Raw genomic sequence first — 25002 nt, forward strand, 5'->3', positions numbered from 1 at the left:
ACTCACTCCCAGCTCCTGGAATGGCATCTGGAACTTAGATACAGTTGTGGGCAGACAGGCAGTTGCAGAGAGGGAGTCAGGACCTGTTGGAGGGTCTGAGTTACCGGGAGAGGTGGTGACTGGCTGGTTCCCACCTAATAGCTGGCTGCAGGGCCCAGCTTAATTCTAGAACTGTTAGATGTTGTGTGACCACTGGCATCCAAACCTCATCTTGCAGCCGGGGGCCATGGAGAACAGCTCCAGGCCCTGGGGAGAAGACAGCAAGGGCTCAGCCCGTAGTCACAGCCCCAGGTCGGGTGTGGAGCTAGAAACTAGAGAAGTGAAAACATTTGTTGCCTCTTTCCCACATGTGTTTTCATTTAGTCCTGGCAACAGACCTCAGAGCTGTGCACTGCTATCCTCATTCACTAGAGGAAGCAGGCTCACAAAGATGACCGGGTCACTAGCCCAGGGTCTCCCACCTAGTAAATGGCCGAACCTGCGCCCTCTGTAGGTCACAGCCCCTGCTCTTCATCCCTGTGTCCTGTGCCTCTGCAGGGAAGCGCCTCAGCCATAGAGGGCAGCACTGAGTGAAGGCGGGCTGTGTCTTAGGACTGGTGCCCAGAGCTGTCCCTTTCCCCCGCACCAAGACCAGTCCCAGAGTCCAGCTCCTGAGCAGGCCAGGGGGCCTCTGCGGCACCCAGGCTGGAGAAGGTCAGGAAGGAGAGTTGTTTCTATGGGACACTCATCTTTAGAGGACAGGATAAGGCCCCCAGTGTCACCAGGAATACCTGTCCTCTGCTGCCCCCTCAGGCCACCGCGAACACGGAGAGCAGCCGTGCCCAGCAGCAGGTCCTCGCTCGGGAGGAGCAGTACACAGAGCGGATCCATGTGCTGGAGGCCCAGCTCGCAGGCCTGGGCAGAGCGCGGGTGGCCGAACTGAAAGCCACAGAGCAGGAGCTGGTGAGTGAGGGAAGGAGAGAGGCTGGGAGCACCCCGTTCACGTGTAGCCAGGCTGCCAGGCCATTTGACAGGAAGAAGACCAGCCTGCCTCTGAACTCGTGCACCACTGTTTAGAGGAGTTTTTATATTTTAACAACACACCTGCTCATGAGACTGGTTGTAAAAAGGCTGCTTTTTACGAAAACCCCAAGCAGATGGTTTTTCTTTTTCCTTGAGCTGCACATAGACTTCCTGGCACTTCCTGACCAGTCCCATCAGCTGCTTTCCTGTCTTCCTGAAATGTGTACTGCTCATCCCTAATGGCTTCCCCCTTTCCCTGGCCTCCGTCCTTGTTCCATAGGCTTCGGAATCAAGTGCCTTAGTTCTTCTTGTGAGGAGAGTGTCAGGTGACTCTCCCTATCTGACCTCAAACCCTATCCTCCTGTCCCACCCCTGCAGTGGCAACAAAAGGGAGGGGGGCAGTTTTAAAGGTTACATGTCAAAGAGATAGGCCTGCACCCAAGGAAAATAGTGTAAAGACCTTTTCTTTTATGTATACTTTCCTCAATTTGCAGAGAAAGCTGGAGCAAGAAAATGCAGCCCTTAAAGAAAGTAAGAATGAATGTGAATGTTCTTTACAGCATCACCAGCTTGAACTAAAGAAGCTGAAGGTATGTATCTAATTGCATCAGTTTCACAAAGTCATGTCTTTTTCTAAATTTTTATTTTTGGCTGTGCTGGGCCTCTGTTGCTGCATGTGGGCCTTCTCTAGTGTCGGTGAGTGATGGCTACTTATCATTGTGGTGCGAGGGTTTCTCATTGCAGTGACCTCTCCTGCTGCAAAGTACACATTCTAGGCGTGCAGGCTCAGTAGTTGCAGCACATGGGTTCAGCCGCCTTGCTGCACGTGGAATCTTCCCAGACCAGGGATCAAATGCGCATCCCCTGCATTAGCTGGCAGATTCTTAACCGCTGGACCACGAGGGAAGTCCAAGTGTCATGTCTTTATGTGTGCATTTGGAGTAGCCACAGGAAAGTGCTATACTATGAGTAGAGAAGGAGTAGAACTAGCATTTGTGGATGATAGGGGGTTGTCGAGGAGGCAACTGAAAGTTTTAAGCAGCGGGATGATGTGAGTTTTGTTTTAAGAGGATTACTCCGGCTCTGTGTGAAGAATGTTCTGTAAAGGAGGCAAGTACAGAAGCAGGAAGACCTTTGAGGAGACTTGAATATCACTGTGCTTGCTCTGTTTAAGAATATAAAAGGCAAAATTGAACATTTCAGCAGGGATTCAGAAATTATAATAAAAGACAGTAGTTTTGAAAAGAAATCAAATAAGAATTTCAAAACTGAAAAGCGCAGTAGCTGAAAGTAAAAATGCAGTAGATTTCCAAAGGACCTGAGGAAACATTCTGGAGGAATAGATATTTTCACTGTTTATTTTCGTGTTGGTTTCATCATAATTCATCAGTTGTACACTTTAAATATGTGCAGTTTATTATTGTCAATTATACTTAAGTAAAGCTCCTAAAAAAACAATTAATGAGCTTAACAGCAGATTAGAACTAAAGAGATAAGTAATGGAAGAAAGGGCAGAATGAAATACAGGGGAAAATGATAAAAGACCGGATACTGTGAGATGTTTTACCATGTGTCAGTGGAGGCTCAGAGGCAATGAAAAAAACTGAGATAGAAGCATTAAAGAGATGATATAATGGGTGAGGATTTTTCAAACTGATGAAAGCTGTCGAGTCACAGGGACAGGTATAAGAGTTCTTACAGATCCAAACAGGACAAATTTTAAAATCCATACCCAGACACCGTATTGTAGTAGCACTAAAAGAAAACCAACAAAACACAAAGAATTAGTTGATAACAGACTTGCACTAAAGGAAGTACTGGAAGGAAAATTCTAGATGTACAGAAGATGTAAAGAGGGAGGAACGAATGGAGAGCAGTGCTTATTGCAAGTATGTGCCCAGGAAGAAAATCTGATGCACAGCACATCGTTCACGGCCCAGCTAGGAGAGAAGAACCACCCCAGTTATTTCAGTGAGAATTTATGTTCTAAGGTAAAGTTTCTTCTCCAGCACTGAAACAGTTAAAAGATATCACAAAGATAGCAACTGTAGGACTCAGCTTTCCAACTGTAGGACTAAGAGAAGAAAGTGAAGAAGTTGGAATTACTAAATTCAGGAGTTAAGACGAGAAGCTCCACAGATTTGCCAGTCAGACCTCTTAAGAGGGGGCTCTGTACTACAGTTGGTGCTGGTGTGTGTGCTGGGCGATAGGGCCATGAATGAATTCAGCTGCGGGTGTCAGAAGACTGCAGAGTGGATGCAGCTGCTGCTTCAGGAAGAACTTGCTGCTGCCAGGGCCAAGCTGCATTACTTGCAGAAACCGCAGTCTGACCAAAAGGAGCTAGTCTTTTCCTCCCTCCTCCTGCATTCCAGTCTCCCTGGAGCTCCCCCTGCTGGCAAAGATGAGTATGTATCAGTATCTGAATATGGAGCCAGCTGGACCCAGAGGGAGAAACATGGTTTGCAGAATCCCAGGTTCGGCATCTAAAAGCAGAATATAAAATGTTGGGTGTGGGCTGAGGCAGTAACTGAAAAACCAGCACACACAGGCTTTTTCGGAGCGTGGTTAATTTTCAAACGTTTGGGTGAATTTTCTCAATGTCTTGGATTTCTGGTTTAATATCATTATGGTCAGATAATATTCTGAATGATTTCAGTGCTTGATATTTATTTAGACTTATTTTATGACCCAGCCGATGTCTATCTTGGTAAGTAACTGAATGCACTTGAAAAAATATGTATAGTCAGCTCTTAGGGAGAGTGTTCTGTAAATGCTAAATAGGTCAAATTGGTTAACAATATTGTTCAAAGCTTCTGTAGGTCTTCTGATTTTTTTTGTTTGTTTTGGTCTGTGTGTCTCATCACTTCCTGAGAGGGGTGCTAAGTCTTCAACTGTGATCCTGGATTTGTCTCTTTCTCCCTCTGTCAGTCTTTGCTTCAGATATTTTGAAACACTGTTTTAGGTCCACACATTTTTTTTTTTTGTATTGTTTGGATCCATATTTTCAGAACAGTCCTCTGGGAGAATCATTTCCAGGTGCAGAGCACTGTGCGTGTGGGTAGCCTGCTGACTTGCTCAGTGGCCCTGAGCTCAGCCTCAGATCCTGGGTCATGTGTGTTTCTGTGGCACTAGCACAGACTTTAGAACCCTGCAGTTTCAGTTCTGGGTGCCACCCTGGCCCTTCACAAGCTGATTCTTGAGGGAATCTAGTTTCCTTTTTTCAGACTGAAGGTGATGACCCTTGACCTCAAGAGGATGATACCATGAGGACAAAGCGTGACCATGGATGAAAAGTGCCAAGTGCAGTTCCTGGCATGGAGGTGCTTTGAGCCTCTGCTTCCTGCCCTGATACGCTTTCCTGTTTTATTGTTCACAGCCCGCCTCCTGTTCCCTTAAGACAGTGTCAGTCATAGCATCTCTCCTGAATTTCCCCAGAAAAGGCTCCTGTAGACATATGACATTCTTGTCACCCATCCCAGTACCTGGGCCTGAAGGGCCAGGATCTCATAGCTCCACTCAGCCTGAAACCTCTTGTCCCTTCTCCTGTGTCAGCAGAGCTTCTCCTATGCAGGGGATTGTCTGGGATAGTTCATGGTCCCACTGTCAGCCTCTTGAGATGCGGCACCAATTTTCCTTCTCTACTAGAGGCGGACTCATGGAAAGTCAATTCTGGCAGCTCCCCAGTAGAAATCAGAAGGGATGGGCTGTGAGGCTGGCATCTCCCTCCATTCACCCCACCCCCGGCTGGTGTAATTGGAAAAGATTTCATAGGTGGAACTGAGTAGTTCAGAGAACCAGAAAGACCTGTCCAACTAGAACACGGGCCTCAGGTCTCCTCCCTGCCTGCCTCGCGCTGTCTTTTACCCTGTCAGTCACCCAGCTTGTCCTTGCATTCCTCCATGATGGTTGGTAGGACATCACTTCAGCAGCTCCACGCTGATAACATTCCAACTTAGCAACCCCAGGGGAATGAGGACATGTCCCACTCAACTTGACTGTAGTATAAAGGGATTTTGATATAAAAAAGGATTTGATTGGTTCATCTTGGGTGACAGAGCCACCCTTGGACAAATTGATTTGGCCATGGGGATGAGGTACTACGATTGACCAGGCCTGAATAACATGCTTATTCCTATAGCCGCAAAATGGGGGCATCCTTATTGGCAGCCCTACCAGAACCATGTGGAATTGCAGGGAGGGAGTGGGGAATAGCAGTGATGAGGCTCTTACCCCCAAAAGGGGTGATTGTGGGTAGATAGAAACAGCAGACATTCCTGACCCGTATTCAGGCACCTGAGAAGTCATATTATTCATCTGGGGGTTGATCAGTGAGCATGGACAGCATCATGTCAGGGAAGAGGACTGATGTGTTTGTGAGGAAGGAGTTGCCGTGATCTGGGGAAGGCCAGTGGGGCAGCTCTGCTTGAGGTAGAAAGGCCTGGGTGGTAGAATGTAGCAGCCAAAGGCGTGGCTGTGAGCTCAGGCACTGGCTTAAAACCTGGCCTTGCCACTTAACTCGCTCTCAGACCTCATGCAAATTACATGACCTCTCAGAGCCTCAGTTTTCTCTCCTGTACTATGGATGATTTTGATGACTCTGACTTGTTATCATTTCTGTAATCAAATTGTTCCAATCTGCTGCTCCACTCACATGGGCCTGAGTCGTCTGGTTCTGTGTTGATTTCATTAGAGCAGGTCTTCAAGTCTGGGTCCCCTAGCCTTTGGCCTGAGTACTGACTGGCGTGCTCATGGGACGACCAACCCTCAGCAGTGTGCCTGTGCCCAGAGGGGTTAGTGGGCTGTGCACACTAACAGAGGAACAGAAGGCCGTGCGGCCAGAAGGTAGCTTGGGAACCTCGGGAAGCAGGAGACGCGCTCGTCTGGTCCTGTGAGATAGTCCTCTCTCTGTGGGCTTCACGTGATGTGTGCAGCGAAGAAAGTGTGAACTGGGTTTTTGGACTCAAATCTCCTACCCGTTTTCTGGGTTGTAGGAAGAATGGAGCCAAAGAGAAATGGTGAGTGTGGCAATGGCTCAAGCCCTGGAGGAGGTGCGGAAGCAGAGGGAAGAGTTGCAGCAGCAGGTAGGCCCCGTGGGGTGCGACCCCATCAGTCCCAGCCAGGACTGAGCTACCTCCCCATCTCTTCAGAGCAGGGGGTGGACACAGGTCTAGGAATGCTGTCAGCTGCTTGATTTCCCTGATGTCCCTAGGAAGGTAGGAGAAAAACGTTAGAAACCTTCCAGACTTCCCTGGTGGTCCAGTGGTTAAGACTTTGTGCTTCCAATGCAGGGGGTGTGGGTTTGATCGCTGGTCAGGGAACTAGATCCCACATGCCGTGTGGTGTGGCCAAAAAGAAGACAAAAGAAAAAGGAAAGAAACTCAAGAAACTCTCACCCCCTGGGATAACCTTTTAAAATTTTGATAGTTGGTTACTATTATAAATGTTACCTGAAGGCAAGTCCATCCCCAGGTTCTGATTCTGTGAGGTGGGCCCCGCTGGCTGCAGGCCTCAGAGACCACAGTTGAGCTTTCAGCCAGAAGGGTGGGAGAAGCTGTCCTCTGAGGACAGGCTCAGGCTCAGGCCCCAGGTCTGGGTAACTGTCTCTAAGGCTGTGGTAGGTTCTTAACAGATCTGTTGGAGTTGCTTCTGAAAAGACCCTGCGATAATCACACCTTCATGAATACAACAACAGTGAAGTCGTGTGCATCAAATGTTGGGCACATCACAGGCACGCAGGACATGAAGTTACAGTCATGACAGCTTGTGGGAGGGCTGGGCATAATGGCCATGTCTGTGGTGGGCCCACTGCAGGTAGGGGGCCGTGGGGGCAGTTGCCCCTGTGCCTGCCAAAGAGAACTGACTTGTGCGTGTTTCTGTTAATAGGTGCAGAGGTTAGCTTGGGAAATGTTCTGGGCTGTGGCCTTCAGGGAGGGATTCAGGGAGGACCCTGGGTAATGGAAAAGTGGGGACTCCTTTAAGAAAGACGTGATTGCCACTTCTAGCCTTCTCTTGTATTGGGTTTTCTCTCCAAGGCCGCTGACCTAACAGCCATGGTAGGCGAGAAGGAGCAGAGTCTGCAGGAGAAAATGGAAGTGATTCTTCAGAAAGAGCAGGAGATTCTCCAGCTGAAGAAAGGTGAGGCCCCTGCCCCTGGCTGAGCCTTCTCACCTGTTCTTGCTGGGGGCCCCAGCCTGGAGGGGCCCCATCAGGGCGCTCACTGCCCCTGTGTCTGGCCTAGGTCACGACTCTGCGCTGCTGCAGACACACCAGCTGCAGAGCGAGCTGGAGGCCCTGCGGGGCCTGAGGGCCGAGGAGGCGGAGGCTGCCGCCTCTCGGGAGGACCTGCTGAGGCTGACAGGCCAGGAGCAGCCCATGGTGCTCTCAGCCAGCAAGCCCCGTGTGAGTCCCGCCTGAGCTGCTCAGGGTGTGGGGCAGTGGGGGGCAGCATGTCGTCAGTGGGCGGAGGTGGTGGGCAGGCCTGGGGGGCGCTGGGCAGCTTCAGCTTCTCTTCAACGGGAGGGGACTTCACTGATGAGGGATTTGTGAGCATTGAGGAGCCCATCTGATGTGTCGACACCTGTCCATGTTCAAGTGCTAAGGCCCTCCTTCCCAGCAGGCTCCTTGTGTGGGCATTGTCCCCCCAGAGGGCCCTGAGGGGATCTCCGTAGTCTGGTTCCTGCCAGGTGCCTGGTGGACACATCAGCTTTGCAGTGAGTCTGGCCCCTCCCCCGGGGGTTGGTGGCTTAGCTTGACCATTACCTGTGCTGCCACCACCCTGTAGGTGACCTCGAGGGCTGGGCAAGACCCCGAGTACCAGCTTCCAGCTGTGGAGGGAATACCAAACGGAGAGATGGGGGCAGCCATGGATCTGGGGCAGCTACAGAAGGAAAAACAGGACTTGGAGCAGCAACTTCTAGAGAAAAATAAGGTGAGGATGCGCTCCGCCTCAGCTCCTTCTGTCTCCTTTCCTGTCTTTGTGCCGAAAACCCTCCCGTCCCTTCTTCAGGCTTTGTGCTGATGCCCCTGGGCCCCTCTTGGGGGCAGTCTTTCCTCTTCCGTTGAAACGGCTTCCTCCTGATTCTTCTCTGCTTGCTTGCCTGGTGCATGGCCCTCTCCTTTCACACGCCCCAAGTCTTCTCCCCGAGCCCTGGCCTGAGTCTCAGAGCTGGAGCAGCAGCAGGCCTCAGTGCCCACAGCCCCCCTCTGCCCTCACCAGCCGGGTCCTACAACCACTCACCTGACCTCTGCACCTTTTTCTCCAGCTGTGAGATGAGAGCGGTGATGCTTGCCTTTAAGTGGTTTGGGGGTTTTAGGGGGTGGGTATTGGGTGATGAAACTGTTAGTTTTCTGTAAATTTTCTGGTATTTGATAGAGGCTTAATAAATGTCATGATTCCACCTGCCCTGCCTGGCCTCTGCAGCTGTAAATGCAGGAGCTCATTTGAGCCTGGGTTTACTGTATCCTGTGAAGTTTATGTGTGGCCTGGTTAGTGCTCTGGCCTGAAATTCTGCCTGCAAATTGTGTGGTTGCTCTTTAACAAGGGAAAAGGTGTTCCTTCTTTCTCTTCCCCGCCCCCCGCCTCCCTCCCTCTCTGTCTCCCCTCTCCCCTCCCCCACACCCACTAATCTCTTGCCCGGAAATATAGACGCCTGCACACTGTGTGTCCCTCGGTCCTGCCCTCACTCAGCTTCTCCAGATCACACTCACGTCCTTGGCGATCTCACCCATGCTGTGTGCTGCTGGCACCGTATCCACACTTCAAGTCCAGACAGCACCCATGAACTCGAGGCTTTCGTATCTACCATATTTCTCTATGGCCGTGTCTGAAGGGCACCTGAAACCTGAAACATTCAGAGCCAGACTTCAGACTGACTGCACTCTCTAGCATCTGCTGCCATCTTTCCTATCTGGAAATGGCCAGAACCTTGCAGTCATCCCTGACCCCTTTGTTTCTCTCACAGCCAACATCCAGATCATTAGGGAATCCTTTGGGCTCTCCCTTCAAACTATACACGGAATGAGCTGCTTCTCCTCCCACCACTGCTGCCCCCTGCGACCCAGGGACCACCCTGTCTTCCCTGGAGGACAGGGATGGGCTTCTAACTGGTTCCCCTGTCACTTGTCTTTACCAGCCCTCTGATGACTCACTGTCCCCATTAAAACCCAAGTCCTTACAGTGGCCACAAAGCCTAAGTGGTCTGTCTCCTTACTGCCTTTACCCCCACCCTCTGAGGGGTCTGTCTCCTTACTGCTTTTACCCCCACCCTCTGAGGGGTCTGTCTCCTTACTGCCTTTACCCCCACCCTCTGAGGGGTCTGTCTCCTTAGTGCCTTTACCCCCACCCTCTGAGGGGTCTGTCTCCTAACTGCCCTTTACCCCCACCCTCTGAGGGGTCTGTCTCCTTAGTGCCTTTACCCCCACGCTCTGAGGGGTCTGTCTCCTTACTGCCTTTACCCCCACCCTCTGAGGGGTCTGTCTCCTTAGTGCCTTTACCCCCACCCTCTGAGGGGTCTGTCTCCTAACTGCCCTTTACCCCCACCCTCTGAGGGGTCTGTCTCCTTACTGCCTTTACCCCCACGCTCTGAGGGGTCTGTCTCCTTAGTGCCTTTACCCCCACCCTCTGAGGGGTCTGTCTCCTTAGTGCCTTTACCCCCACGCTCTGAGGGGTCTGTCTCCTTAGTGCCTTTACCCCCACCCTCTGAGGGGTCTGTCTCCTTACTGCCTTTACCCCCACCCTCTGAGGGGTCTGTCTCCTTACTGCCCTTTACCCCCACCCTCTGAAGGGTCTGTCTCCTTACTGCCCTTTACCCCCACCCTCTGAGGGGTCTATCTCCTTACTGCCCTTTACCCCCACCCTCTGAGGGGTCTGTCTCCTAACTGCCTTTACCCCCACCCTCTGAGGGGTCTGTCTCCTTAGTGTCTTTACCCCCACCCTCTGAGGGGTCTGTCTCCTAACTGCCTTTACCCCCACCCTCTGAGGGGTCTGTCTCCTTAGTGCCCTTTACCCCCACCCTCTGAGGGGTCTGTCTCCTTAGTGTCTTTACCCCCACCCTCTGAGGGGTCTGTCTCCTAACTGCCCTTTACCCCCACCCTCTGAGGGGTCTGTCTCCTTAGTGTCTTTACCCCCACCCTCTGAGGGGTCTGTCTCTTTAGTGTCTTTACCCCCACCCTCTGAGGGGTCTGTCTCCTTAGTGTCTTTACCCCCACCCTCTGAGGGGTCTGTCTCCTAACTGCCCTTTACCCCCACGCTCTGAGGGGTCTGTCTCCTAACTGCCTTTACCCCCACCCTCTGTTCCCCCAGCATTTCCTCACAGCCACAGCGGCCTTGCCTTTCTGAGAATACCGAGCACCCTCCTGCCTTAGGCCTCTGCACTTGCTGAGTCTCTGTCTGGAAGGGCCTTCCCCGAGTCCCCTCACCTCCTCCATGGCGTCATTTTGTCAGTGAGGCTTGCCCTGCTGCCCTGCCGGCCCTCACCACCACAACTCCTGTCCCCTCACCTTCCTCTTTTTCTCCAGGCTTCTTATACCTTGTGATGTACTGTAGATTTGCTTGTTAACTTTTTCCCTCCAGAAGGCAGACATTTTTTCTTTCTTTTTTCTTCCCCCTGCCCTTTTTTTTTTTTGCTGTTTCCTCAGTCTCTAGGCCAGTGTAGAAACTCAGTATTTGTTGGGTAAATTAATAAATGAGTCAGAAACCTAGAAAATCAAGTAACATAAAATAGCAAGTGTATTTTTGGGGGAATGCCCAGCCTCATGGTCAACCAGAGAATTCACAATGAAACAGAATGTCACCATTCTGTCAGTTAGGTGTTGGAGGCAGTGTAACGTGCTTGACAGGAGCTGGAGGCACTTTCACAGTCCCCCAACCCAGCCATCTTGTTCCTCTAGAGGACTGTGGACATACTACTCTTGAGAAAATGAAGGTTATTACAGCTTTGTTTAAACATGGAAACTCAGGGAATTCTCTGGTGGTCCAGTGGTTACGACTTGGCGCTTTCACTGCCATGCCAGTGGACTCAGTCCCTGGTCAGGGAACTAAGATTCCACAGCCCAGGTGATGTGGTCAAAAAACAAGAAAAGGAAATTCGGCTACACAAGAAGACATGGGGCATCCCCTAGAGTTGCTGTCACTTTAAAAGTTATTATTAGGAAAACTAAAGCTGTGGAAACTCTGATAAATACAAAATACTATTCAGAGTTCTAGGTATTCAATGCAACAATGGTGACATGGACTAGAAGTTCATAGGAAAAACTCATTTTGATACGTTAGAGTTGTGATGTGTTGGAGAAATTTTTATTTAAAATTTTTCCTTGTATTGTTTTTTTTTTTTTTTTCCTTGTATTGTTTATACAGTAAATTTTTTCATTGGAAAACAAAGTTCAGCCTTTCTGGTTATTAATGGAATGTGTAATAAATTATATTTAAGGCCCGTAATATTAATAATTAAACTCACCAAAAATAGGAAAATAAAGAAATGAAAGATATAAAACCCAATGTTGGTGGGTTATGCCAAAAAGCCATGATCTCTTACACCGTTCCAGATCAGCATTGAGAATTCTTACGGTGTTCCAGGAGATCAGTGGTGGTGGTGAGAACTGTTAAGTTTTGGCCCAGGTATCCTCCTTGGGGGTGATAGCACGTAAATATAATTCTGAAGGGCAGAATGTACTGCGCAGAGGCATTTTGAGCTCTGCCGCCTCCAGGGGTGAGTGCCTGAAGCAGTCCTGAGGACCCAGGCCACTGTAGGGGGCAGCCCTGGGGCGGCGGCCCTGGCGGAACCCGGAGAGCAAGTGTGTGCAGAGCAGCAGCGCGTGAGGGGAAGAGGCCAAGGCAGCAGGTTGTGTCGTCAGCACCAGCCTCTCAGGAGACGAGGCAGGGGCGTCTAACAGGTGCTTGGGGACCCAAGGGGTTTTCTGTCTGTGCTGTGGGCCTTGGCACCTTAGAGATGGTGAAACGTGCATTTAATGGATGGCTTTTTGTGGGGGTGGGACTTTTATCACAGACCATAAAGCAGATGCAGCAGAGGATGCTGGAGCTTAAGAAGACTCTGCAAAAGGAACTGGTGAGTGACCCTTCTCCCCGCCGCTGGCTCTGCGGTCCTCCTCAGGGCCCTCGCTTCCTGATGGTGCTCCCCTCCTCCCCCAGGACCACAGATCTCTGGGAAGTGCGATGTTGGCTGGTGGGACAGTGGCCCTGCCACCTTGAACGTGCTTCTGGAAAGGGGCTCTGAGGACCCCTGGCACAAGCCCTTTCTGTGAGGCAGTGTGTTGTCTGAGAGGTCAGTGAGGTGACGTGTGCAGCACGCGTGCATGGAGGAGGCCAGGTCGGGGTGCTCACTGCCCCAGATAAGTGAAATGGCTGAGCTGCCCTGTGTACGTCTGTCCCTCCTCTCAGCCAGCGCCCGACCTTCCCAGCTGAGGCCTTGTCACCCTAATGTGCGCAGGCTGTGGCAAAGAACTTCAGGTGATCACAGCCTAGGCCAAATGCCTTTCCCATGTCATTTTCAGACCTGTCTTGAAGGGCTCAATGTAGCATCTTTCCATTCATTTTTTTCAGAAAATCAGACCTGATAATGAGCTTTTTGAAGTCCGAGAGAAGCCTGGGCCTGAGATGTCAAACATGGCGCCTTCGGTCACGAATAATGCTGACCTGACTGACGCTCGCGAGATCAACTTCGAATACCTCAAACACGTGGTTTTAAAATTCATGTCCTGTCGTGAATCTGAGGTAAAGGGCTTTTGAATTGCCCTTTGGGTACTGAGTTCCACCCCCAGACCTGGTTCATTTGTCCGAGCCTCACCTGGCTTCCCACCAGGTTCATTTCTTTCTTCCTCTTCCACAGTCCACTTTGACCACAAGTGTGGACGCTTAGTCATGTCTCCAGCTGGCATTGACCTGCTGGTTGAGCAGTACGCAGGGGACTCCAAGTAGGGAACTGGCTCCTGGGAGGAGATGTGGGTTGGATGCTGAGGCCAGAATCCAGGGAGCTGTATCTGCCCAGCAGTCCTGCCTCTTGCCGAAGAGCAGGGAGCTGCTGTGGATGTCCTGGTGATCTTGCCAGTCCCCAGGTAAGAGGTAGGGGAGGAGAAGAGCCAGCAGCCCTCAGAATGCCCACCTCCACCCTCTCCGTGGTCCTTGCCAACCAAGCTTGGGGTGCACTAGAGGAGCAGGACCGGGAGATGGCTACCAGGTAGCTGCTGGCCGCCTGCTAACTCCCACCGAGGCCCATGCAGCAAAACTTACTTTGTTTCAGGCTTTTCATCTTATAAAAGCTGTGTCAGTGTTGCTGAACTTTTCACAAGAGGAGGAGAACATGCTCAAAGAAACCCTGGAGTATAAGGTAGGGTTTCCTGGTCTGCTATCCGCCTTCCAAAAACTAGTCAGTCATCCCAGCCCTGGCAGATGAGAGCAGTGCATGGCTGCATCATTAGCGTGGAAGGTGCCTCTGGGATGATGAACTTGACTGGGGCGGTGTCGACTGAGGACACGCTCTGTGCCCACAGGTCTCTGCTGTACTTGACTAACAGGCCTGCGACAGCACTCCCATTGGTATCACTTCATCAACAGCCCCAGGTCTGGCCAGCACCCAGACTGTTTAAAAAAGTGAAAAATACTCATAAAGTACCTGCATCAAAGCTGTAATAGAAAACACGGAGCTGCTCCCAGCCAGTCGGGATGCGTGGAGGGCAGGAGGGGCCAGGCCACGGATGGGGAGGGGGTCTTTCAGCTCCTTCTGCACCCAGTCCTGGCTCTCATCTCAGGAGCCTTTTTTGTTTCAAATACAGATGTCGTGGTTTGGGTCCAAGCCAGCTCCCAAGGGCAGCATCCGGCCGTCCATCTCCAACCCTCGGACACCGTGGTCCTAGGCGGCACTACCCAGGGATGGGGGCTCCAAGGGCTGACACTTTTTCTGTGAAAAGAACACTGACACACCACAGTCCTAGTGGGTTTTTAATCACTGTAACTGCAGTATTTTGTACAAGCATCTGAACATTGTTTACAAGACTTAAGGCCCACTCCTGCAGACTGATACGAACCTCAGGAGGTAGCTGATCCTGACATCCTGGTTTCCGGAAAGCCCTGGCACAACCCACATTGCCACAGTGCTGCTAAAATCCCAGCTCTGGCCAGCACCCACCTGCACCTGAATCTTCTTTCAACATTAGCACTTAAAGCTGAAGCCCTCAGCCTGTGTCAGAGAGGAGGCAGCCAATCCATTATGTGGTGATGACGCTGGACATACAGGCCTTCGAATGCTGCCCCGCAGGGCAGACCCACCTGCTTCCGCCACGAAGAGCCAACTCAGTGAGGCTGGCTTTTTTCAACTCCCTTTCCCTGTTCGTATGTTTGGGTTCAGGTGAGTTAGAAGAGGCTTTTGAACCCTTCCACCCAAGGAAACCTTATTTCACTTTGTTACTCAAACGTCCTAGAACTTCAGATGTGTCCATCTCTAAGGTACTCTGGGGCCAGTGTGGATTAATGAATATATGCACCTTTCTGACAGTATCTCATTTTACTGAAGAAAACTAGCAAATGTGTAAAAAGATTCTTAGTACCAAATACACTCAATTGCCTTTTTAATGAATGTACTTGTGGTGGATAGGTTGCTGGTAAACCATTTTAAACTATTTTTTATAGCTAAAGTTCCTCGCTATTATAAACATGTCTTCTGTATTATAAAATCCATTTAACTGGTGTTCTTAAAGGAAAATCAGAGCATCAAGAGGAAATTATTTCTAAGATTGGGATCCTTGTCCCAATCTGCTTCCCTCTGAAGCAGTGGTGGTGTTTCACTTGCTTAGATCTTAATTCTGTTGTTATAACACTGAGCAAATGCTAATCAATGTTTTCTACTGCTGAGGACAGTCTGCTGTATTCGAAGGAAGCCGCAGCTGTTCCTCTCCTCTCCCCAGCCTTGACCAAAACGCTGGAGGTGGACTGCCCCTTAAGTGGAGGCACCATCTCCCCATTGCCGCACCCCCCCCACCCCAGAGATTTAAGATGACACTACATTCACGTGTGGCGTCCAGGCGGCCCCTGGCTGGCTGCAGTACTTGACGACACGCAGATGGCTCTGGAAGTGACTGATGAAAACTCGTGTTCACCATCATTAAAGAAAAGGGAAATACTTGCCCTGGATAAGGCACACTTTCAGATCTAAAGGGAAACTGTATATTTATAGTTTGATGAAAGTTTTATTGGTTAAATAAAAAACTGAGTTAATAACTGGAGTTCCTAGATTTATCATCAGTTACCCAATGATGTTAGGTTTCTCAATGATGTTTAGGGCTAAAATATATATAAAATATATCTCAGAGGAAAACAAGAATATGCAGTTAATGTAAGACAGTTCCATGGCCCTTGAAGTACCAAGCAAGGGCAGCATTACCCGCATCCAGCTCGGGCTCTGCTGCCCAGTGACACTTCTGTTACCTACCTCCTCCTGCAGCTCCCCCGGCAGATGCAACCCGAGGATGCTGTTTCTCGTTATCTGGTGGGGACACAAACCAGGAGTCCCTTCTGTTCCATCACTTTGACAAGTAGGAAGTAGCTCTTCCAGCTGTTCCAGGCAAGAATCCCTTAAATTGGGTAGTTAGGGCTTGTCAGAGGCGAGCCCAGCACAGCTGTGGAGCCCCGCTGACTCCCATGGCCTCTGCAGCCCTTGGGCTGGTCTCGTGCCCCGCCACACACCCGCTGCCACCCTCCCCACAGCCGCCAGCAGTTCTAGACAGTTGTGGGGCCCCCCCCAGGTCTGTCCTTGCACAGGGAGGATTTGTTCTGATTAGCCTTTCCTCCTGCATGTTGAATTTCCTTCAGCTTTAAGAGGAAGAGTGGAGTAAATACTCTGACGTGATTTCATGCACTTTTACTTGTATAGAACGTTCTGTGCTAGACAGTACATAGAGCCCTTTATATGAGCATCGGATCTTGATCTCACCCTCCATGTTGTAAATAGGGATTGTGTTACCTAAAACTGCTGTAGAAAATTCATTTGTGGTGCAATACACTTTTGATTAAAGCCCTTCAATCCAGATGCAGTGCATTTGTTATCGGTTGGTGTGTCAGCATCTCCTTTTTGACTTGTTAAATTTAGTATATTATGTCTCACTTGAAAACTTCAAGGCCAGCTTCAAGGACCTTAGAGTATTTGTCTTTCAGAAAGAACCTTCCCAGGTTAGGTTTGGGTGAGTAAATATTATATTTGTAATTTAATGAAGCCAGCAGCCTAGTCCTACCTCCCAGGAAGGGTGGGGGTTCTGCAGAGGAGTTGGGAGGATTGTCACTTCGGGCGACATCCATCTCCAAGGCCCGCATGACTAGGAAGAGCTTCAGGAATACGAATGGGGTCCTTACCTGTAACAGAATGCAGACTGCAGTTCCATGTGCTAAAAAGGAAGGAAAAGCATCTGCTCTTCAGACAGGCCCACTGTCAGTGGTTACAGGGAACAAAATGTGCCTTGTCTATGTACAGGCTTGTTGCTACCTGTTTGTCTCTTCCGCCTTTAAAGAAAACCCCTCAGCATCACAGTGTTCCTGGCGAACAGCCAAGCCCAGCGTCAGGAGGGGGTGATGGGCGCACCTGAGCCCACTCCCAGGACTCCCAAGTGCAGTCACACAAACTGAAGACTTTATTAAGTAAGCTCCAAAACTATGTACAAATCAGAGGAGTGAAAACAATAGTTATTCAGCAAAACATGTCTGTGTAGCAGTCAGCAGCACTATGGCCCAGGCTCAAGGGACTGCTGCAGCCAGACTGCGAGAACGCCACGCTCGCTCCCTGGCGGCTCTGCAGGGATTTGTGTCTACCCCTCCAGGTCCGGTTTCCAGAACAGGCCCCCTCTCACTCATGACCATCCCATTTATCTCCTGTTCCTTTTATATACATGAAACACACGGCAGAGTATATACTAATAAGCCAAGAGCTTTATTGATGCAGCAGGCACTTTACAATGAACCCAAGAGAGCCCGCCTTCTCTGGGAGGTCGGGGTGTCTGTCTACAAACCCTCGGGGGTTTCCGCTTCAAAAAAAAAAAACAAACCAAGCTCTCGCTTTTACCACAGCTCTTGGATCTGCACCTACCCAAATCACCCCTCCCTCCTTTTAAACAGGCAGTGCACACAGGTACCCCTGACCAAGGCGGGCCAGCCACTCTGGTAGACAGTCACAATGTCAGTTCTGCATTACTCGTGGACAAAGGCATAGACTATCAGATCCTGCAAAGGATTTATGAAAACAGTAAGACGATCTCTCCCTCCACCTTGAAAATAAAACACACTTCAGCGGATGCATGTCCTGAAATAGTTGACTTGGGAGTTCCTAGGCAGGTGGTCCATTGTCAATCCCTTCTTCGACAGCCTGTGCATCCAAAATTCTTCTCGAGGTAACATGAGTCTCTCTCTCTTTTTTTTAAACAGTCTTTCTTGCTGTAAGAACTCTTATAATGGAGCCTAGACCTCCTACTGCTAATGCCTGTAGGGGCAGCAAAAGAAAAGGTGTCAATTGAGACCTGGTTGGCCAAGGGGCTCCTAGCTTCTTGCCAGGGGAGATGGGACTACACTCCTGACCATGTCACAGATCTTCTGAAAAAGCATTCCTGCGAGAGCACAGTTAAGAGGTGCCAACAGGGCCTGCATTCGAGGGATGGAGCCCTGTCCTGGAACAAAGGGTCCCCAAAAGCTGTTGGCTCTTTAAGGCAGGAGAACTGGGCTTGCAACACTGTTGCCAAGCTCACACCAAGCCCCCCAGCTTCCCTTTGACAAGCTCACTGTATCCAGGCACAGCCCTAGGCCCTAAAACAGACACTAGCCCATTGCAGTGGGAATGTCCACGAACTCATGCACCCGGCTGCCATGAAGGGACCAGAGAGCGTGGCCCCCCCAGACCACTCTTGAGGGCTTTGCTCAGCTCTCAAGCACCATGGCCACCCCCATTACGAAGCCCAGGAGCTCACCTTCTGGCAGAGCAGGCAGAACACCCACCAGCAGGACCAAAGGCCACAACCCAGCCCAGGCCTGAGGCTGTCCACATGACTGACCCCTCAGTTAAGGGCCGTTCCCTTAATACTCCGCAGAGCCTTTCATGAAGGACACTGGCCTGACAAGAGGCCCCCCGACTTGTACTAAAACAAGCAAAGGTCAGGTCCAGCTCTTCCAGCCTTAGGAGGTTGAAGGCCCTATTAAGAGACTGCCAAGGTATCTACCACTGCCCCGTCTGGCCTGGTGAGGTGGGACTGGAGCAGGAAGCCCTCATAGCTAACTGGAGGGTTCAGCCTGCATCTAAGGCCCACCACCACCACCTCCACCAGCCCAAACAAAGTATGTCAAAGCCCCGCCACCAGCAAGCCTGCCTGAACCTCACCAGCCAAGTTACAGGTCCCGAGGCCTGCCCGGCACAAACCGAAGCTAAAGCAATGGCAATGATCAGAGACAGAGGACCCCTACCAGTGCTTCCTCGGGAGAGTAAGTGCTCAGGTGTCCCAGGTTGCTTGAGGCATGGCCCTCATTCTCACAGGCCTATCAGACCATCCTGTCTGTGTCTGGGATCGCCTGGCCTGTTGATCTGAACCCTGGGCTGGGGGTGAGCCAGTGGGCAATGTGTTCACATACCTTTTCATGCCACTGGAGTAACACTGCGCTGCTATTTTCTGTGGGCTTCTCAAACCCTTTATAAATGTACTTCATTAGCAAGTCGATGCCATTTCTGTCCAGTGACTGCACAGCCTGCTCGATTTCACTGCTCTTAAAGTTTGTAAGCACTTTCAGCACCACGCCCTGGGCCCGCTCCTACAGGGGAAAGAGAAAGGGAATGAGGTCTAGAGCCATGGCCCAGGCATACCCACATGCCACAGTGCAGGCTCTGAAACACCAAACCAAGTAGTCAGAACTCATTAGGAACACTGCACAATTTCCAGTTCATCTGCAATGCTTAAAAAAAAAAAAAAAAAAAAAAAAACCTATATCTATATATATATAGTGAATTTTTTTTTATTAAGTTTCAAAGTATCCCAAAGTATTCAAAGCCAATGATTTATTCCACTTATTTGAGGGGAAATAAGCAGTTTCCTGGGGAGAAGAATCACTATTTCTGATGACGCCAGCAAGGCCTTAAGCTCAACTCTATAGGTCTCCATATTTAAAAAACAAACAACAAACCCCCCACACAGCAAAGAGCAAGTCTCCTTGGCTGTACCTTCTGTGCTCACTCCCAGTGGAACAAAGGGGCCGTTCCCCTCCACGTTTGAGAGGTGCAGCCATTGATTAAATCAAGACACCATCACAAGATAGGAAAAAATCCAGCTCTAAAGAGACCCCTTTCCCTGGACCAAATTTTAGATAGCCTCAGTGATGAGATTTTAGGCAGCCTAACTGATGCGATCTACCCAAGTGTATCATCTCACCTAGTTTTTAAGAGGCAGAAATCATAAAAGCACTGAAAATCCTTATGCAAATAAAGCCTATTCAATAGCTTATAAAAGCATAAGCACTAAGTCCCATGTGGCAAGCTAGTTTATAACTTTGTTCATCAGGAAGGGCTGGGCTGACTTCTCACCCCATGAGGCCCTGGGGAGGACTGACCGTTTCTTTGGGGAGTGTTGACTACAAACACTGAGAGCTTTGGTGTCAGGGGCGCCAGGCAGCTTCTGTGGAAACACAGGCCGGTGCCAGCTCACTTCCCTGGTAGAGATTCACTGATGCAGAGATGAGACACATGCTGTCCAGAGCCCCCGGGCGCTCACGCCCTGGTCCCAACACCACCCAGCAGCACCGCAGCTCGACCCCCTTTACCTTCACAGCTTGATTCTTGGTGTTGACAGGAGAGTTCCGCAAGGCTGCGTGAAATGCCCGAAGCATGTCCCCTGTGCACCGGCACCAGTTAAGGAAGGCTCGCCTCAGCATGTCTGTGCTCTTCTTAACAAACTCATTGCAGAAAGAGCTCAAGGGGGTAGAGACAAATGCCATCTTATCCACATCTAACCCTCCCCCTACTGTGGCTTCCGGGTGGGCACAACCTGGGCAGTCTGTGGCTCTCCTGAGCCACACGGAGGGTGGAAGGGGCACCTCTGCCAAACCCTTCCTGCGGCCCCTAAACCTTCCCCTTCAAAGCAAGTGTGGACATGGACTCGCTCCCTCCCGGAAGGAGGAATAAAGTTGCTGCCCCAGCAGGGTGACTCGCAGGAATATCTGACGAAGCTGATTGACATCTACTTAGCACTGGGCCTTGTATCTGCCCTGCTGGACCCTCATGACCACTGTATGAGGTTATCATTTTCATCTTCTCATTCTCCAAAGGGAAGAACGAAGGCACAGATGGAGGTCCCTAATTCTTAATCCAGTGTGTTAAATTATTAAAGAAATTAAGATGTGCTAAAACTTTTATCTTCCAAGACCTACCCAAGTCAGTGAGGTCCCAACGGAGGGAAACTTAACAATCTCAAAGAACCTTCTGCCAAGAAAACGAACCAAACCTCCCCTCCTTGTTCCCCAAACCTTAGCTGGAGTCCTGACACATTCTTTGCTGAGCTCTGACTATCCAGCACGCAAAAGAAAATTACAATCTGGGTTAGGTCCCCAAAGGTGACACCTATTTTAAACTGAATTACATCAGCTGACTTTCATTTCCTCATCCGAAACATCAGCTTCAGCCAAAAAGCTTCAAAAATAGAACAAGAGGTGGCTTCTGCCCAATCGGGTCTCTACTCCTGTTCACGCAGCAGTACCCACGTGGGATCAGCCAGAGCCTCCCGAGCAGAGCGGAGTCCCCGGTCTGCCCCCTGTGGCCTCCATCTTGACGGAGTTGGGCCCACACACCCAGGGTGGAGCGCCCTAGCACCCTGCGGGGCTGTGGTCCACCTTGCAATTTGAGAGGCAGCTCACTCTCTCTCACCCTGTACCTGTCAGCTTTGGAATTCCTTTCTCCCAGCCAGGCGTGGGCCAGTCTGATATCAGTCACTGATAAAACTTCTACCTCAGAACTCTTTGTGAATTTGGCACCCCAAAGCAGTAAGCAGAGTCCCAGTAAGCTTAAGAGGAACCATAACCGGCACTCTCCACCAACCAAGCATGGGTGGGAAGCACAGTACTTCAGAAGATGGACACGTAAGGGTAGGGTAACGAGCCCACAGAGGCAAAAAGACTGACCGCCCTGGAGTTACTCTGTAGCATCCCTCTGCCTATCATTCACTGCAGTGTTGAAGGGTAGGGGCCTTCAGCAGCTGGGGGAACTAGGGAGCAGGGAGGAGCATACCATCTATCAAGCTGGCCTCTGTCTAGGATAGCTTTAGGCCCTTCCAGAAAACCGGCTGTGGAAGCTGGGAAATGGTGCCCAGCTCCTAGTCTCCTCTAGATTAGGGATTCTCAACCATAGCACTAATGACATTTTAGACCAGATGACTGATGTGGGGTCCATCCTGTGCATCTTACAATATTGAGCAGCACCTCTGGCCTCCACGCACTAGATTCTAGTGGCACACCCGGCCACATACCAAACTGTGACAATCAAAGTATCTCCAAACATGGACAAATTTCCTCAGGGGGAGGAGACACTGCAAAATCACTCAAAACTCTGCTCTAGACAGATCCTCGTTCCAGAGGACCAGACGGTGCCTCAGCGGGAAGAAAAGGAACTAAGTCTCAGATATGTGCCCAGGTGTTTTCACATGTCATCTCATTACTGCTAACAGTTCTTTGTGACAAGAATCATCATTATTCTGATTTTAAAGGCAATGAATCTGAGGCTCAGAGCAGGAAAATGACGTGCTCAAGGTCACAAACCCAAGCATGCCTGACTCCAATGTCAAGCTCTTTCTACAACCCTCTGTCGCCACTCCCCCGCCACACCCAAGCGGCATGCCCAGGATACCTGCTGTGGGTCCAGTACTGTTCTAAAGCCTTCTGGGATGCTATCCAGTGATGCTCCCATGGAACCTGTAAGCCCAGCTTGGTTCTCCTTTTAACAAAGGAGGCTACCAAGGTTCAGAGAGGGTAAGTGACCTACTCAAAGCCACACAGCTGCAGCAGGACTGAGGTGGGTTAGTGTGGGTGCCCAGCCCATGCTCTATTCCATCCATGACTTGCTTCCCTGTAACAGTACCAGGATGGGCCTACTCCCTACACTCTCCCACTCCCATCAACCAACCCCTATCCCTACTCCCCCCACCTCTGTTCTAAGACTCCTAGAAGCCTGCTCCACAGCTCAATAATCTAATCTAAATCCAATACCTGGCACATGGTAGGGACTCAGCAAATATTAGCTCCTTCCTCCTCCCTTCCTGGGCCGCGCTCAGTTCTCATTTGCTAACCTCCCTTTCCCCAATCCCAAGAGGTACACTCTCCATGGTAACCAGGTTTCTGACACTGCCATTAGTGGAGAAACTACCATCCCCTGATGTGCTAAGCCTAGGCTTCCAAGCAGCCTCAAGGAACCTATCATGTCAGGAGCATACCAAGAGGTCACCTTCAACAAGTCCCTGCAGCACTGCGACCAAGACAGCAGATAACCAGACCTTGCACGCCCCTTCTGTAGATGATCTGAGCCACAGGTCTGATGCTGGAGTCCTTTTGCCAATGCCTGCCCATGAGCCGAGTTCTGCACCACACTGCAGAATCAACCTTCCCTCATGGGGGCCGTTCTCATGACCCCACTTCACCAATGGGGAAAGCCTGGTGATTCTGATGGGGCAGGAAATAACAAGCTAGAATCCCCACCTTTGAAAATACATTTCTGTTCAAACAAAGAAAGGCTGAAGGTATTTGTTTCAAAGGCACATTTGAGGAACACTGCAGGACTCCTCCCAAAGGCACTGAATGGGTTCAACTTCCCAAGCTGAGTCAACTGATAAAACACCCAGAACCTGATTTATATACAGCACAGCCTGAGCCTCCAACCCTGTCCTGGCCAGTAAGGGGGTGGGGGAGGCTCTTCCTGTAATACCATTTGAATAAAGAAAAATCCTTCCTGTGAGAATAAGTCAGTTTCCTGTGCTCAAAGTGCTAAAGGACCAAGCAGGCTGTGACACCACCTCTATTTTTAATCTTGTTTTCTAAATGCTTGTTTTCTGTGACCACAACAGAGTCATTTCCAGTCGTGGGGCTCTACTTTTACATCTCACTTTACGCTGCTTGGTTTTTCTTAGCTCTAAACAACTAGGTTTTTTTCCATTGCTTCCTGCACAAGAAGGATATAGGGGGGAGGGAGCCAAAACGCACTTGTTGAACGTGGCTGAGACCACTGAGGTCCAAAACCCAATGATCACAGGAAACTAAGAATAGGTGAGGAAGAGTGGCATTAAGCTAGCTGAAGGGTCAGAACAATTCTGGGGTGCGAGGTGAAATCTCAGAACCCAGGGCTGGACTAAGGCTGCAGCCTTCGCTCCCCCTTGGGTCCTTTCTTCCCAAGGACTGCCATCTACCACCTATTTTCAAGTGGTGCTGCAATCCAGCCCGAAAAGACTGTGTCTGGGAGCCGCCCTGGCCGCTCAATTACTCAGCGGTGGCTCACCTTGGCCCCTCCCGCCGATCAAGCCCGAGTAAGGCCCGGTTTCCTGCATGAGAGAGATGGAGTGATCGAGAGCCCAGGCAAAGGCCAGCCTAGGGGACGGAGGGAGGAAAGAGGAGAGGCCTCCCGGGGCAATGAAGGGCCTGCGGGGCTGGAGGTCCGTCCTGCATGCTCTTGGGGCCGCCGAGCCAGCCAGTCCACCAGGATCCAGGAGCCGCGTGGGACCGCAGTGTTGAAGGAGGGTCCAGGGGCCCGGGACCAGGACAAGGGGGCCCGGGACCAGGACCAGGGGAGTGGGGAGGCCAGGTGAAAGGGAAATGAGGATGCCTGCCCGAGGAGAGCCAGATCGGAAGAGAGTTGGGAAACTGACCTGGGGGGTCCGGGGGTGAGAGGAGCGGAGAGGCCGGCCTGAGGGGCCAGAGCCAGGGATGAGGAAAGTAGGAAGGCCGGGCCACAGGGGAGCCTGGGCCGCCGCGCGGGGGAAGGATATTGCCGCAGGAGCCCGTCCACCTCGCTAGGGTCCGGGCCTGGCTCGCCCGCCGCCGCCGCCGCCTCCTCCTGCTCGTCCACGAATTTGTTCTCATCAAATTCATCGATGTCCACCCGGCGGAAGCGCGAGGACAGCGTGTTCCGGGCCATGGCGGGGGCTCAGCGCCCGCTGAACCGGCTACGCTCCGGAGCGGACCTCTACTCTACTCCGCTCAGAACCGGCTCCGGCTCGGGGGCGGGAAGCTGCCGCCCGGCACCTCCTCCACCTCCTCCGCGCGCAGCCGCTGCCGCCCGCCCACTTCCGGTTCTCGCCGCCGGAACCGGAAGTGCTGGTGGGTGGGACGGGCGGGTTACGTCGCTTCGGGAAGCACTGGGAGACGGACCTGGAAATATAACCTGTGGACCACTGCGGGGCTAGTAATCTTCGTGGGATCTCAGTTTCCCCTTCTGAGGAGCGGGCGGCCAATCCTCCGCAGGCGCAGCACATAGATGCCACAGCTGCGCTCTTCGGCTTCCCTCCTGCACCCTTGGAACCCCTAGCCCTGGAAGGGGCCAGGGCGGGCATAGTCGCGGATTCCGGGTGTCATCTCTGCCCAGACTGAGGGGCACGGGGCCTCCAGAAGAAGGAGCCCTGCTCTGCCTGTCGAGTGCTGGGCAGGCTTCTGGGAGAAGACAGCTTCGAGCCTGAGGGATGAGTAGTAGTTCTTATGCTCCGAGAGTGATGTTGAATGGGAGAGCCTGTCTCGAATTTGAAGACCTTAGGACGCCACCACATGGAGCTCAGAGGGGGTTGCATCTGACCTTATTGTAGTGACCCTATTGTTAATGGACTGGGAGACTTACAAGACGTTTAAAATGTATCGAGGGTGCTGATAAGACAGTGGAGACATTTGGATTTGAGTGCGGCGTCACGCGTGTGTAGCAGTCTCCTTGACCCGCAGTGTAGGGGGCGGGGATAGGGGGATGACCCAGTGACCACCATCCTGGAGGAAAGGCGAGGCCATGGGGACTGAGA

At 51.2% G+C, this 25002-nt stretch overlaps 2 protein-coding genes across 6 annotated transcripts in view; one reads left to right on the forward strand and one right to left on the reverse strand.

Moving 5' to 3' along the window:
• Positions 1 to 16041, forward strand: part of GOLGA1 (golgin A1) — a 47223-nt gene extending 31182 nt beyond the window's left edge. For all 5 annotated transcript variants that reach the window (XM_043916868.1, XM_043916865.1, XM_043916867.1 and 2 more), the window contains 10 exons: positions 793 to 942; positions 1497 to 1592; positions 5994 to 6083; positions 7035 to 7137; positions 7241 to 7401; positions 7784 to 7930; positions 12006 to 12065; positions 12560 to 12730; positions 13257 to 13343; positions 13789 to 16041. In XM_043916868.1, the coding sequence (XP_043772803.1) occupies positions 793 to 942; positions 1497 to 1592; positions 5994 to 6083; positions 7035 to 7137; positions 7241 to 7401; positions 7784 to 7930; positions 12006 to 12065; positions 12560 to 12730; positions 13257 to 13343; positions 13789 to 13869 (1146 nt within the window). In that variant the 3' untranslated portion in view covers positions 13870 to 16041. The remainder of the gene's footprint in view (positions 1 to 792; positions 943 to 1496; positions 1593 to 5993; positions 6084 to 7034; positions 7138 to 7240; positions 7402 to 7783; positions 7931 to 12005; positions 12066 to 12559; positions 12731 to 13256; positions 13344 to 13788) is intronic.
• An 868-nt stretch (positions 16042 to 16909) lies between these two features.
• On the reverse strand, positions 16910 to 24261 carry ARPC5L (actin related protein 2/3 complex subunit 5 like). Its single transcript, XM_043916870.1, has 4 exons — positions 23989 to 24261; positions 19790 to 19862; positions 18611 to 18787; positions 16910 to 17474 (listed from the first exon to the last, which is right to left on the reverse strand). Exons 1-4 carry the CDS (start codon positions 24135 to 24137, stop codon positions 17412 to 17414), a joined length of 462 nt encoding a protein of 153 aa, XP_043772805.1. The 5' UTR covers positions 24138 to 24261; the 3' UTR covers positions 16910 to 17411.
• Positions 24262 to 25002: the final 741 nt, after the last annotated feature.

This window comes from Cervus elaphus, chromosome 11 (assembly GCF_910594005.1).
Source record: "Cervus elaphus chromosome 11, mCerEla1.1, whole genome shotgun sequence".
Classification (NCBI taxonomy): Eukaryota; Metazoa; Chordata; class Mammalia; order Artiodactyla; family Cervidae; genus Cervus; species Cervus elaphus.